Source organism: Heterocephalus glaber, unplaced genomic scaffold (genome assembly GCF_053883595.1).
Source record: "Heterocephalus glaber isolate CG9 unplaced genomic scaffold, H.glaber_assembly_v1.0 deba00001457, whole genome shotgun sequence".
Lineage (NCBI taxonomy): Eukaryota > Metazoa > Chordata > Mammalia > Rodentia > Bathyergidae > Heterocephalus > Heterocephalus glaber.
This window is the reverse complement of record NW_028258305.1, coordinates 28,400,273-28,414,183: the sequence shown is the minus strand read 5'-3', so window position 1 is coordinate 28,414,183 and position 13,911 is coordinate 28,400,273. Positions and strand designations below refer to the sequence as shown.

Here is a 13,911-nt window from a genome sequence, read left to right as displayed (position 1 = left end):
AAGTGACTACCAGATTTTGAATCTATCCTTTTGTTTATCAGAGAAATGCAGCCAGGTAGCAGAGTCTTAAGGTTGCTTGCTGCATAATCATCCCTAGTTTTGTCACTTCGTGATGCCTATTAGAGATTTCTACTTTCACCTATTCTTGTTGCAAATAAGAAAAAAAACAAGGCAAGATAAGCAAAGGTCACTTCTTATGCTTTAGTGCATATTGCTAATAACCTTGCACTGAATTTCTCTGCTTTACTAGCACTGCACTGTATGTCTCTTAATTTTCTTTGGGACTTTTAAAGAACTTAGTTTTGTACAATTAGTTCTCTCTAGATTTCTGAATACAGTTAATGTAATAACAGGAGCAGCTAAGCATTCACAAGAAAACTAAGTAAGCAGATGCACTCAAAGCGCTACAACAAACCATGGCAACTACAGGGAGAAGGGTCATTTCCAGGACTGAGGCTGCTCTTCCAAGAGAAACTACTACATTGACTAGTTTACTAAGCACCCACACTTACTGTCAGAACATCTTCGAATTTCCACTAATTGCAAAGAGGCAGAAAACATGCATTATTTGTTTTAGGTCAGAATCTGTACGTTTCATGCAGTGTTTCTGAACTGGCTATAGTTTGAGTGAGAGGATTTTATCAGCTAACAGGGAGTGAGGAAAGTGTGATATGAGGGGTTTGTATGAGAAGTTGAAGCCAATTTATAATATTAAGCATGTTAGTTCAAGAAGATTCGCTGGAAGTGACTTGAAACCTTGAAGGGGTAATAAACACAAAGGGCCCATCTTCAACTGGCTCACTCTGTATCTGGAGTGTAATTCTTGGCTGGATTGTACGTCCTTAGGGCAGTGACGTTTCAGCTTCTAGCCTTTTGTGTAGAACTGCTGGTGACCCTGATAACAGCTGTAACAGTCACTGCTGTTGGGCACAATAACACGAACCACGTGACAAGCATCTATCTGTCTTTTCTCTCTCAACTCAGCCACATCTCAGCATGCACTCAGAGCATCTTGGTTGATGCCAATTCAGAGTGCTGTGTGGTGTGTAACAAGAAATGACCTTGATTTTTTCTGAAATGTAGTGGAAACTTGGGGAAGCTCTCTCCAGAGGGGCATTTTATACTGAAGCCACAGTAGAAAATCTTATCATCTGGGGGATAAATAGTTGAACAGATGAACAGTCCTAACAGTAAGACACAGACTTCCTCAAGAAACATCTGCTAAAGAACAAATTTTTAAGTTAAACTAAGCTTAACATTTACATAAGTGTAAAGCTGATGGTAGAGTTTAAACTTTGTTTTATTTTAATCCTGGAGGTTAACAGTATAGCCAGGGTTCTTTCTAGGGCTTAATTTGCTTGCATATATATTTTTCCTTGACCTATGGGAGAAAGGGGAATAAAAAAGATGAATTTGAAGTTCAGACACTCAGCTTGGACATTGCTCTCCACATTTACCTGGAGGGTTCTTAAATGCTAGCAATCAGCTTTCTGCTACACTAAATTTCAAGAGACTACGGAAAACCTTACCCTCAGCAACTGTGTTGATAAAATCATGGACTTAGTCACAGCATAGTAAGCAAGAACTCTAGATCAAGCAGAGAGGATTTGTGAAGGGTCACCCAGATTTGGGTTTCCAGTGCAATTCTGGGCAGTTTGAACAATTTCTTTAGGTATATTTTGTAAAAGGAAATTTCTTAAATGAAAAATATATCAAAATTGTTAACTGAGGACACTTCAAAAACATGCTCCCAAGGTGCCCTTTAGGTTAATGGTTAACTGTATTAAATGGAAGAGAAGAGAGGAAATTGTCCATGGTAGCTATTCTAGGAGAATAAGTATCCCCTAAAAACTGGACTTTTATAGGGAGACTGGGGAGAATTTCCAGTGCTCAGAACACTGGAGTAGTGGCCAGAGAGGGCTTTGGACCTAGATGGCTTTCTCTACACAGTGTTTTCTAAATAAAGTCACTGTGATTGCTTTTATCATCATGGATATATGGAAAGGAAAGGTTGAGGGCTGTCCCATAAGAGAAAACACACCATTCCCCACGAGAACTCTGGGAAGAGTGGGGGGCAAGCTTCCTGTAGAAATACCAACTCACAGACTCTCTGGGAAATTTGTGTATGTTTCATTCATGTATGTATACATAACAAGCCACATTTCAGGACTCAAAACTGAGCTTCGGTGGTGGAGGTCTGTCTGGAAATCATTTGTTCTAGTGTTTGGCCCATCCCCTTTTTGCTATGGGAATAAGTGAAAGGAAGCTAATAGATATATACTCAGTGGCCTGGAGGAGAAAGTTTAATTGTTTTTATCATTAAAAAATCCTTTGATTGCCAAGACTATTTTCTTTTCACCTGTCTCCTATCAGTCACTTCAACTTGTGAACTAAATTTAAAAATGAATCAATGGACCCAGCTAGAGGATAAGAAGCCACTATTGTGAAGTATCTAGATAAAGTACTGAGACTCCTAAGTTGGTGGCCTGCTTCTCACTTTTGGAATCTTCATTGTAAGAGTTTGCTTTTGAAACATAAGTAGGGAAAATACTGCTCTGCTTTGGGTTTGTATTTTGGAAGCCAAAAGAGGTTACGCATCTGTTCACATTCCATTGTGGAACTGAAGTGTGTCTCTGTTAATCTCTTCTCTGATATTAGGACTGTGTGAGTGGAAGGGATGAGAGGTGAGGTGGGGGCAAAGGGAACAGCTAAGGACTGACAGGAAGTTTCAAGGCAAAGTGTTATGCTTGTCCCAAGATCCTTGTGTTTAACTTCTTAAAGAATAAGTTTCATCCTGTAGAAACTTTGGAATCCAATTTTATCAGATCAACTACAAACTCTCTAGGTGCAGATACTGTACCTTCCATATGGTGACTAAAAGAGTCTAGATTTGAAGGGAGTGACTAAATAAAATAAGAACTTGTTGATGGGACAAGACTGCTATCTGTCTTCCAAAACAAAAGCATCCTGAGTTTTCAGCAGCATGAAAGCTTTGCTTTTGAAAGATTTATTATCTTTTCCAAATAGACCTTGGTTTCTTCCACATAACAATCTTTTGGAATCTTCCTTTGTGTCCTTGTTGCTATTTCTTCAGACAAAGGTTTCCCTGTGGGGCATCTCTGACCCTGTGCAATGATGGTGCCACCTGCCAGGTCCTAGCTCTTATGCTGTCTGGTTTATAGCACTTCTCACTTCCTTACTAACTCCATAATTCCACTTGGCTCTGAAGGCCTCTCAAAGAAAATGCCAGTTATATCTGAAATTACATCTTCCTCTCCTTTCAGGTGGATCTTAAAGCTGAGGCCCAAACCGTGAACATGCTGGCCTCAGGTGGCAGGCCTCCCAGATGGGCTGTGTTCCCGGCATACCTTGAATTCATAGGACTCCTCAATGATCACTTCCAGCTTGGTGTGTTCTCCCAGGATGGGGCGCCCCAGTTCTGCAATGCGCCTCTCCTCTTCCTCTTTGCTGGTTAGCGGCTGTTTGTCATCATATTCATCTGGGGAAGGGAAGGCAAGACAGTGAACAATGTAGTCTTTCTTCTTTGGCAATCTTTGGATCTCACTACAAGAAAACCAAGGAGGTGGGAAGCTCTAAAGGCCTACTGACAGTCTTCAGACAAGATCCTGAGGCTGAAAGGGAGAATTGGATAGACACTCGACAAACTGGGAAACATAACACTGTGATAGCAGATGATTATAATGCCATATAGTCTAAACTGATGCAAAAAATACAAACGAGGAAAAGAATTGCATGGGGTGTGTCACTGAGGAAGACCCAGCCCGCAAGTTTGTAGTGCTGACTCTTTGTACATGTTCCTCCACGACCGAACCAAAGGGAGACATAATTAAAAGTCCGAGAGAGACCCTGAGGGATGCAAGAGTTTGACCTCCTCTTCTCCACTTTCTAGAGGCAACAGAAATTGCTTCAGATCCAAAGAGAGGATTGAAAGGAAATTCTGATTTATCCTCTCACTTGCCAACAGTACTCATCACAAATTAAGCAGTAAAACATCCATTCCATGTTTTCATGAGATGCCTGGGCTCCAGAGCTTCCTCTCTCTGATGCAGAGCTGAAATGTGTTAGGAGAGCCCTGATTATGTTAATCGTAAACAGGGAGGGTGAGGATGAGGCCTTTGGGGAGTTAATACTCACTCACCAAGTGAGCATGACTATTTCCGGAGCCATCATGTTGTTGACACTCCAAGAGGGGCTAGTGGGAGCTGAGGAATTGTTAATGGACCCAAGAGTCCATTAATAAAGGAAAGATCACAGTTGGCTCTCTCTGCATGAAGATCATTAGGATAAATCTCAGACCGAATAAGGCCACAAAGATGTGGAGGGTAAATGATCATTCTGAAGTCACTTTTATTCTTCAGGCCCAGGATTCTAGAACAAGACAAGCTACTTTCTATCAGTGACAAGTGGAATGAACCTCACTGGGAGCGAGTGATGATATGGAAAAAAACTAAAAAACTCAGCTGATATTTCCTGCAAGAGGATTATGTTGTCTGAGGACTGATCTAAAGGAGTGGGGTGTCTTACCCAGGCTTCCTGGTAAATGTCTTCTGCATTTGAGACATCGGCTTCTTCAAACTTGCCATACCTCCCATTCCCTCTGAAGACCCATGGCTTCCCCTCTGGCAAAGGACCCTGCTATGGTGGCTGTATTAGTTGCTCTAGCACTCGATGTAGCAAATAGTTCCATTTTAGGCCATTTGCTTACTGAGAGGGAAGGGAATAGATGAGCAAGAGCACTGCCAGCGTCTGTATTATAGTGTCAAAACTAATGAAAAGTTAAAGGCAGAGTGCAGCATTTTGATTACTTTTTAGTATATATTTAATAATTTCTTCTTAAAAGGATATTTAAAAATTGGCCTTCTTGTTTCCAGTGATTACAGAAGATCAGAGAAATTAGATGAAGACTAAAAAGTTATTTCAGACTGGCCAGGAACTGCTGAATGTTAACAAAAGAAAGAGGCAAGGAGATTAATTTTAACCATTAAAGTGGTAATTTTTAATAGTAGAATTGGGAAGGTAGGATTCAAGGAAAAGCAAAGGTTTCTAGTTGGGGTCTCTAGGATTTGTAAACTTGTGTATCAGTTAAAGGCATTGGCTGAAGTAGTTTATCCAAAGCTCAAAACAATTATATTTTGATTCCTACTACTTTCTGATCATTGAACCCATGATAATGTTATTCTTAGTATTTGTAACAGCTGGTAATATTACTGCCTTTGTTCAAAGTTTTGTCTGAACATGGATGTCTTGAAGATTTGTGTTCAATAAGCATTATTTTCCCAGAAGAAGAAATATTACAACTTGGATATCTATTTGAATTTTACAACAATTTAGGGAGACTATTTATTATGGCCACTTTTCTGTAGTTTACTTATAAATGACAAAATGCTTTTAATGGGGTTCAGGGTAATTTAAGTCAAAAAACAGAGAAGTTTTGAAAGACAAGTGATGTGGTAGGACTTTTTGTGTAGAACTTCACAAAATGCACTAGTTTTGGAACATGGTATTAAAAAAAGGTACATGGTCATAAATAAAATCAAATCACTCAATGAGTGAAAGGTCCTTTGCTTTTCAGAACTTCAGTCCTTCTTATCAAGAACAGATGCTTAGTTTGATGGTCTTAAGTTTATAACCTGTCTCTAACATTTGTGTTACTACCACTTTAAGATAAAGTAGTTCCCATGACTGGAAACTTTGACAATATCTGGCTAGATTTTCATTACATTTCTCCACCGTGAAATTATTTTACCTTACTTTATTCTAATGAAAAATTACACTAATTTTCAGTCTATGATTGATATTCAGTCAAAAAAAACATTGTAAAGGAAGTATGAGAATGGCAAAAATGTAGGAAACATTGTATTTCATATTTCATTACATTTCATACAGGTTTCATCCCAAACTAAGGAAAACACAAAGTTTCTACCACTTTCTACTTTCTTATTTCAAACCACACTTTTATCCTATGTATGTATCCACCTGGAAATGCTTTCATATCGCCAAGTACTTATATTCTACATATCTTTCTTCACATATGAAATATCCTGACTGAAAATATGGGATTTAGAATTAGAACTCTAATCTTATATTAATTCCTTAATATTCACTGTGTTTATCCAACATGAACACTCTAATTTCCTGTTTTTAAATTTTTAATTACTTTTGCATACTGTTATGCTGCCTATTTAGATGCCCCCTCAAAGCCTTATGTGCTTGTTGGGGAGGTTTTTCGGAGGTGACTGGATCACGGGAGCACTCTACACATGGGTTGAATAGTCCAACAATTCCCTTATAGCTAAATGTGCTGTGAGGAGGTAGGGCCTGGATGGAAGAAGCAGATCCCCGAGGGGCACAGCCTGGAAGGGTTTATCTCTCTCCCTGGCTTCTCCCTTTGGTTTCTGGTTCCCCAGTGCCATGGGGTGAGCACTTTCCCTCAGCCAGACCCTTCCCCTTATGCCTTCCTGTCTTGGAGCCAGCCAACTATGGACTGAAATGTGAGCCAAAATGAACCTCTCTCTTTTCTAAGTTGAAGGTGTCAGGTATTTTGTTCCAGTGAGGAAAGGTACTAAGACACATACAAATACCCAGTGCATAAACTTGATGAGATAGCACAGCATGTCTCATTGTTCTGCAAATGGTTCTTACTTCCTCAGGGCCTATTACAATGTGTAGAATGTAGTATTTGTTGTTTATTAGTAAAGTCTTTTATTTGCTCTGTCATTAAAAAAAGATATTTTGTTACATGCCATTGCACTCCTATAATATGAAAGTATCAGGAATTTATGGCCTGTGGGGAAGAAAGGCATATAGAGGAACAACTTGTAGCATAGTGTACTAAGGGCTGAAAGATCATGGAGAGAGAAGCAAACTGCTTTGCCTTGGCCTTGAAGCTGGCCAGGTGGACATGTGGTCAGAATGGCTAAGGGGCAGTGGGTGAGGAGATGCTTGCCAAGCAGACAGAAGTCAAAATACAAGGGCACAGTCATGGCTATTTTCACTTGATAAGTATTATGAACATTTCAGAGACAGTTATATAAATCTATATTAATACTGATAAATTAACATTTATGCTCCAGATTTTTGACACTGGCAAAGAGGAGAGCTGAGTCTTTTCTTTTTTAAGTGTCCTCTCTTTAGATACCTCTTAGTGAATAAAGAAATGGTTTAACAGCATTTGGAGGGATCAACTGTTACTTTTAAAGCTCATTATATTTTATTGAGAAGTCAGGAATAAATTACATAAAATTGTAGTGTTCACCAACTAAAATAATTTAGACATCAAATGCAAAATTAATAGCCACTGATAAAAAGTCAATATTGAAATGACAAAAAGCAATCATGTGATAAAATCACAAGTGTGGAGATCTCACTTCTTTTGAGTGAATGATTTTTACAAACAACAAAGCTAATAGGCACTTGGGATTGGGAAAGGCAGAATTATGAAAAAGCTGCTTCTACTGCTTTCTGGTTCAAGCTGCATTTTGAAGCAGCATCACTGTGAGCTTAAAAAGGGTGAGAGAGAGAATTCTGTTAGGGAACAATACAATCCATGTGGGCTATCTCAGGGTAGAGATCAGTATTTGAAGAACTTCTGTTGATAGTCTTAAATGTTGTCATAATTTTAATCTTAACATAACATGTAGAATTCAGAGAAGGGGACAAGGTCAGCAGTGGAAAAAATTGCTTAAGATTATTTTGATCCTTCAATCAGAACTATGCCATCAGATTTGAAAGTAGAGGCCATTTACCAGTTTTAAGTACCTGGCCAGTCTTTTTGATTGGCCCAGAAAGACTGGTTCTTTTATTTGCTGAGGAATATTCTGGAACAATTTTGTAGTCATGGCTCGGTATCATGATTATTGGTAATTGGATGGAGTGTGGGCTGTGAGGATGAGGAAAGTCCCACTGGGTCCAATAGAAATGCTTCCACCATCATGTCCAGTGATGGGCAACAGTATTAAGTGGAAAGCAAACATCCTTGTCCTCATCCAGTGACTTAGTGGCAGGATATGATATTCATGCTCTACACCCAGAGTAGATCTTCTATACTTAGGTCATCTTCTAATCACTACCCACGTTCCTTTATTTCTCCTATGGCAAACTCCACACATGTATTATCTGCTCATCAGGAATGGAAGACTGTGAGAAGAGATACAGCTTGGCTTCTAAAAGAATTTCATTATTCTTGGGAGGAGAGACTCATGTAAGAAGAAATTTTTGCAAGAAATCCAGAACATCCTGAAACTTGAGAAGGAGAGGGGAATGGATCAACTTCTCTGTAGATCCATGTTGCCTCCTCCTTCACAATGCCTTCCACTGTGGCCTGATGTAGTTGTTTTTGTTGCTATCCCATGAGATCCCCAGCTGCCAGGGAAGACACCCCATTACTTAGAGGGGACAGGGGCTACAATATAGGAATCTAATGTCTAAAGACTCAAGGAATGTTTGACAACTGTAGTTTTCAAGGCCCGTAAAGAAATGAATACCTGCAATGGTGATTACAGTAGAGGGAATCGGATGTTCTCTAGCATGAACTTTCCTGAAGACAGGTTGGCCTAGCAAAAGGACAGTCAGAAAATTAGCAGAATGGATATCAAACCTTTGCAGAATTAGTTAGCTAAACATCACACTCAGACTGCAGGCAATGTTAGTTTGAGAACTGAGTGGTGTTCTTCACCCTGCGAGGGTCACAAGAGGGCGCTCTGGTGGTTACTGATGGAGGTTACTGCCCACAAATGGGGCAAGTGCTCCATGAGGCAAGTCACATGCCCATGTGTAGGGTATAGTGAGATTCCTGCACGTGTCCAAAATACAGTATCAGGTCTTTCAAATTACTACTTTCAGAGGCATTGCCAAACAACAGAAAACACTTGATGCAGTGACAGATGTCTTGGTTTTGAAGTTTGTTGGCACCAGCATTTCAGACTAGAGTTCATTTCTGTAGTTTCCAACATGGAAAATGGGGATAATGGTGCACTCTCTATTCACAGATTTTTCTGAGTGAAGTAACTCTGCCATTTGTTTGCCATCTAAATTTGGGCAAGGCATTTCTCCACTTGGAGAGTCAGTTCTCTCAGTTATAAAATGAAGCAAGCTTGAAGGGGTTTTGCTCCTCCCTCCTATACATTGGAGTAATGAAAATGTTTTCAAGTGTCAAAAGTTTCAGTTTGATTTTCTCAAAATACACTTCATTAAGTCTGTTACATGCACATATTATGAATAGAGGAGTAAAATTAAAGAGGTGTATTGAACACTATATAATCCTAAGACATATAGTTTAGATCTTAGAAATTTTAGGGGAATCAAGTATATCTCTCTTCCTCTGCATATTGAACCAGAATACTGAATTTTGTTAAAATATCCCTATTTATATGCCCCTTTGGGGGTCTCTCTCCTTTTCCATTTGGCTAGAATTCATAATGATGGCATTTATATGATATAGCTAGACTTTGGGTTGAAAAGGAATTTATTCAAGATGCACATAGCAATAAAGGGATTGGGAGGGAGGAAACAGAATAGTGCTGGGCTTAGGACAGTCATCATGTAGACTATTATTCAAAATAGGAGGGTTGGCTGTGACTCTTGGATGTGTGTTTTGAGGTAGTAGATTAATCTCTTTGAACTTTTTCCCATGGCTATAAGTAAGAACAATAAAATCCATGATAAAATGATAGTCTTTACAAACTCTAGTGAGCTATAACTTATAGGATATTATCATACAACTGGGAGGTTATGGGACAAAGATATCATAGATCCAAATAAGGGCCTTTCAATATGGCAAGTTCTAGAACAACAAGTAAAGATTTGCAAATTCCCAAAGCACCTCCAGAACTTAATGTCCACCACTAATGAGATTTCTAAAATAATTGTATTAGGCTGTGGACCAAATAGCCTTTTCACTTTCCAAATACTCTGTTTCAAATTTAGAGATTCACTCCTAGCTATAACAAGCCCGTGTAAATGCTACAGGCAAAGTCCAAGAGCTAGATTAATTCTTCTCTTCTTTCCCTGCATCTCAAAGCCTTGATTTCAATGCTTCATATTGACTTCAAAAAAAAGCTCTTTAGGGCTTTAAAAAGCTGCTTTTTACTCAAAGTTTTAGAACTTTCCTCAGGAACAACAGTAGAGAGTAAATCCTGGGCATTCTAGTCTGACTCCAGAGAAGAAGTGAATGTAAAGCAGCACAGTTTCTAGTTAAGGAGAAATGGACAGGGCAATGCAGAAATTTCCAGAAAGTTCTGGAACATTTTCTTGTTCTATGTATATTAAATTCAAGTTCTGGAGGGGAGGGGGATAATAATAATTGAAAAATTGTTATTACAGATTAAGTTTTCAAGAAAAACTTAATGAACTGCCTGAAATGGTAGAAACTTTTGGAGCAAGTGATTTTGTTATCTTGGATGTAAGATGTAGCCAAAGAAGGGAATGATCAGTGTTACTGGACAGACAAGATGGAACTCGAGGTGAGTAATTTTTTGAGAAAAGAAAACTAGGACCCAATTACCTGAGATACTCAAAGAAAGATAGATCAAGAGAGCTAGAAAGAAGAAGGCCTCAAAAATGAAATCTTAACATATTCAATGATAGAGAAAACAGGACGATAAAAGATATCAAGGAATTTTACCCAAATATTTTTAGTTGAGTTCTCATTACCAGGCTGCATAAGACTAAAGATGCTGTCAAGTAATGTACTATTTTCACAATGGTTGACTTTAGAAAAATAATTACTTCCATGAAGTGTTGAAGGCTGGCTTGCCAGAGTTCCACTTTCCTCCATCTCTCAAGGGTGACTAATTCACCCTTGAATGACAGAATGAGAATGTTTTCAAGAAGTTTTTAATGAGTTAAAATTATGGAGGAGAAGAAGATAAAAATTTAAAAATAAGTGTAAGTTCCTGTTCTTGGATTCATAAATACTTTCAGTGGTCTAGAATTGGAGAGCTAGGAGAGCTCCAAATGAATCAGATTTAAGGGATTCTTTATGAGAACTTTTCCTGTTTAACATTTTTACGCTTTCAAAGTCTGTGTGTCTGAGAATCTGTGAATTATTCTGTCATTAAATGCTGTATCTTGAGGAAAGCAGTGGAAAACAATAATTTATGTTAAACTTCCCATATTTAGAAAGTTCCCCTTTGGGTAGAATCACTTTGGAACTATGTTTTTGAGTTAACATAACCCAACTCCAACCTTATGTTTTGATTATTAGAAATTTTTATAGTATTTCTTTCTAAATATATTTTCAGCTCTTTGATTTAAAATTTTTGATATTCACACAATTCACTGGAAAAAGCTATACAGGCTATAGGATATAGACCATTAGACACATCTTCAACCTGAAGTTTTAGACAGATCATAGCTATTATTTGATATCTAGCTCCCTTTCTAAATCTGCATAGATTATTGTGAAAGAAGATATATAGGGTCATAAGAAGATTCTTGTAGGAAGTATCTTCCATTTGTGCACAAGAAAATAGCTTTAGAGATGTGCTAAATTATGCAATAAGCAGGCTGATGCCATTTGGAATTTAGGAGTTTTAAGCTTTTTGGTTGGCCTTTAAATTTTTAAGGAGCACTTTGTAATGCACCTGAAGTGGCAGAAATATTATTTGTTGCCATGTAATTAATACCAAAACTAAGTTCCCAAAGAGGGTCTCAGATTAGGAAGGAAAGGGACTGCTCTGTCCTTTCCCAACCTAGCATTTTCTGTTATTAGGATTCTAAGCTTGGGCCATGAAGCAGTCTTGTGTATCACCTGTTTTTATGAGGTCAAAAATTGTATGTAGCATCTATCAGAGTATACTGTAAATTTGTGAGTAAATTAGCCAGTATCAAATGTGAACAGTTATAAATTCTACATATGAATTAGTTTTAGAAATAAACACAATACAAACATATTGTTAATTTGTAAAATGTTAAATTGTGCAAAATCAGCAAGAGCACACCATGTATCGTAACTAAATGTTAATGCTGGTTACAATAGATGTGCATTTGGGGTTGGTTTAATTTTAAGAATATATGAGGGGAAAAGGAACTTTTAAAAAATTGTCTTACCATACAGATATTCTCCTTTGTTAAAGCAAATAAAAGTAAGAAACCATTAAAAATGAAATACATTGAGAGCAGACAATAAAAATTAAATTAGAAAAGATTAGATTCCAAAAATTCATACCTGTTATTGTGAAGCCACCTAAAAAAGAAAAAAAAGGTAAATGTTACAATTTAACTTATACTCAAAATAATAAATACCAGTGAATTAGATTGTTTGGTAATTCACCCAAAGTATGAAAACTTGCCAAATTATATTATTATTAAGAAGAATTTGAAAACATCCATCTATGATGGAATCACTAATTCTTTAAGATTGTGAAATACACTGCAGAAACTTAATTCTTGTGCATAACTAGGAAATCATTGATCTTTTATACAGGTTATACTAAATTAAAAATGTAATATAAGTATTTTGGTATTAACTAAAACAAGGTCAGTGGCCCTTAACAACAATCTTACTAGAGATGAAAATCAGAACACTACTGTGTCACCTAACAGAAATGGAAAACAAACTAGAAAAAAATGGAAAGGAAGTGCAAGAAATGAAATGCTTACCAAGCTCATTCAATAGCAGGGCTGTGAAGGAAACAGACAAAGACAAACACAGAATAAGAGACCAGATGAATAATGAAAGGAAGAGGAATATCAGCAGAAAGAAATCCAGGCAGATTTGATTTGAGTGGTAAAAATCCATTGCTTAAAAAATTGGTGCACCCCAAGAAAATGTGTTGGGAATATTTCCAAGTAAACGATCCCAACAGAAATTTCTGCAAGTGTGTGTGACTGAAAGAAAAATAATCCCCATATATATCATTTCTTCATATTTAGGAAGACATTTCTACTACATATGTTTACATATAGTATATATAGCTATAAAATATAGTAGAAATATCGTATGAAGTTAAACCTCGCCTTGATTTGAAAGGGTCTTCCTCATTAAATATTGCCTGGAAATTAGTGAATCTGGCATTTGAAAGTCTTAAATTACCCAGAATCTTAGCCATCATACATTTTAATCAATAAGTAAAAAGATTCTAAGAAATTCTGTTTTGGCTGCCCTTCCTGGAAGGAGACTTTGGACAGGGGTAAAGTTTTCTCTCTCTCTCTGTCTGGACATGCTATTTGGATGATATGTTGGTCCCAAGAATTGTTTGTTTAAAAAATGCTTGAATCCTAAGAGGGGCAGGAATTGATGCTTTCATGGGTGTCCTTACCAGTGACTTCTGAGCAATGTGAGATAACTAGAATGCTTCCCATGGACATACAGCTCCACAGAAACTGACAGGGTATGGAGGGTGGAGTAAATACATATAATTGTCTTTAGGTTATGTCATTTAAAGTTAGACTGGCCTGAACCACTTTGATTTAGAAAAACTACCTGGCTAACGGTACTGAACAAATTCCTTCCAGTGTTGTAGAAGGGAATGTTACATTTACATCTTCAGGTGAGTTTTCCCTCTAATGGTAGTAAAATTAGAGGGTAATTTCTAACATAAGTCAGTAATTCCCTTATAGCGACAGGAAACCACTTGGTGGGTGCAAAAATGGATAACACCATCAAGGAATTTTAATTTGCTTTTAAGTGAGAACATATTTTACTAAAATGACAAGAGAACTTTACCCACGATACTCTACATTGAGATATAAGACAGTTCTTTGGAGGAATAGTTCTAGAACAAAGTGCTTTCTCCTGGATGATTTTAGGCATTTTTTGTGTGTGTGCTGCCATTTTTAGATTTAGTTCACAATATTGGATATAAACAGCTGGCATTGATTTTCAGGTTTTTATACATTTTAATCTCATTTTTGTAAGACATCAGTGGAAATTTCTGAAGTCTCTTTTCC

General features: G+C 37.5%; 1 protein-coding gene across 24 annotated transcripts in view; it reads right to left on the bottom strand.

Moving 5' to 3' along the window:
• The window catches only part of Slc8a1 (solute carrier family 8 member A1), a 386,292-nt gene that overhangs the window by 58,731 nt on the left and 313,650 nt on the right, over positions 1–13,911 (bottom strand). For 12 of the 24 annotated variants that reach the window (XR_015452990.1, XR_015452991.1, XM_013070198.3 and 9 more), the window contains 5 exons: positions 12,622–12,642; positions 12,188–12,205; positions 12,070–12,084; positions 8,505–8,573; positions 3,369–3,499 (listed from right to left, as the gene is read on the bottom strand). Coding sequence is in view for 22 of the 24 variants with exons in the window: in XM_013070198.3 (XP_012925652.1) it covers positions 3,369–3,499; positions 8,505–8,573; positions 12,070–12,084; positions 12,188–12,205; positions 12,622–12,642 (254 nt within the window). In the remaining 2 variants the exon portion in view is untranslated. The remainder of the gene's footprint in view (positions 1–3,368; positions 3,500–8,504; positions 8,574–12,069; positions 12,085–12,187; positions 12,206–12,621; positions 12,643–13,911) is intronic. The other 12 variants (XM_087216097.1, XM_087216086.1, XM_087216087.1 and 9 more) reach the window with 5 other exon arrangements.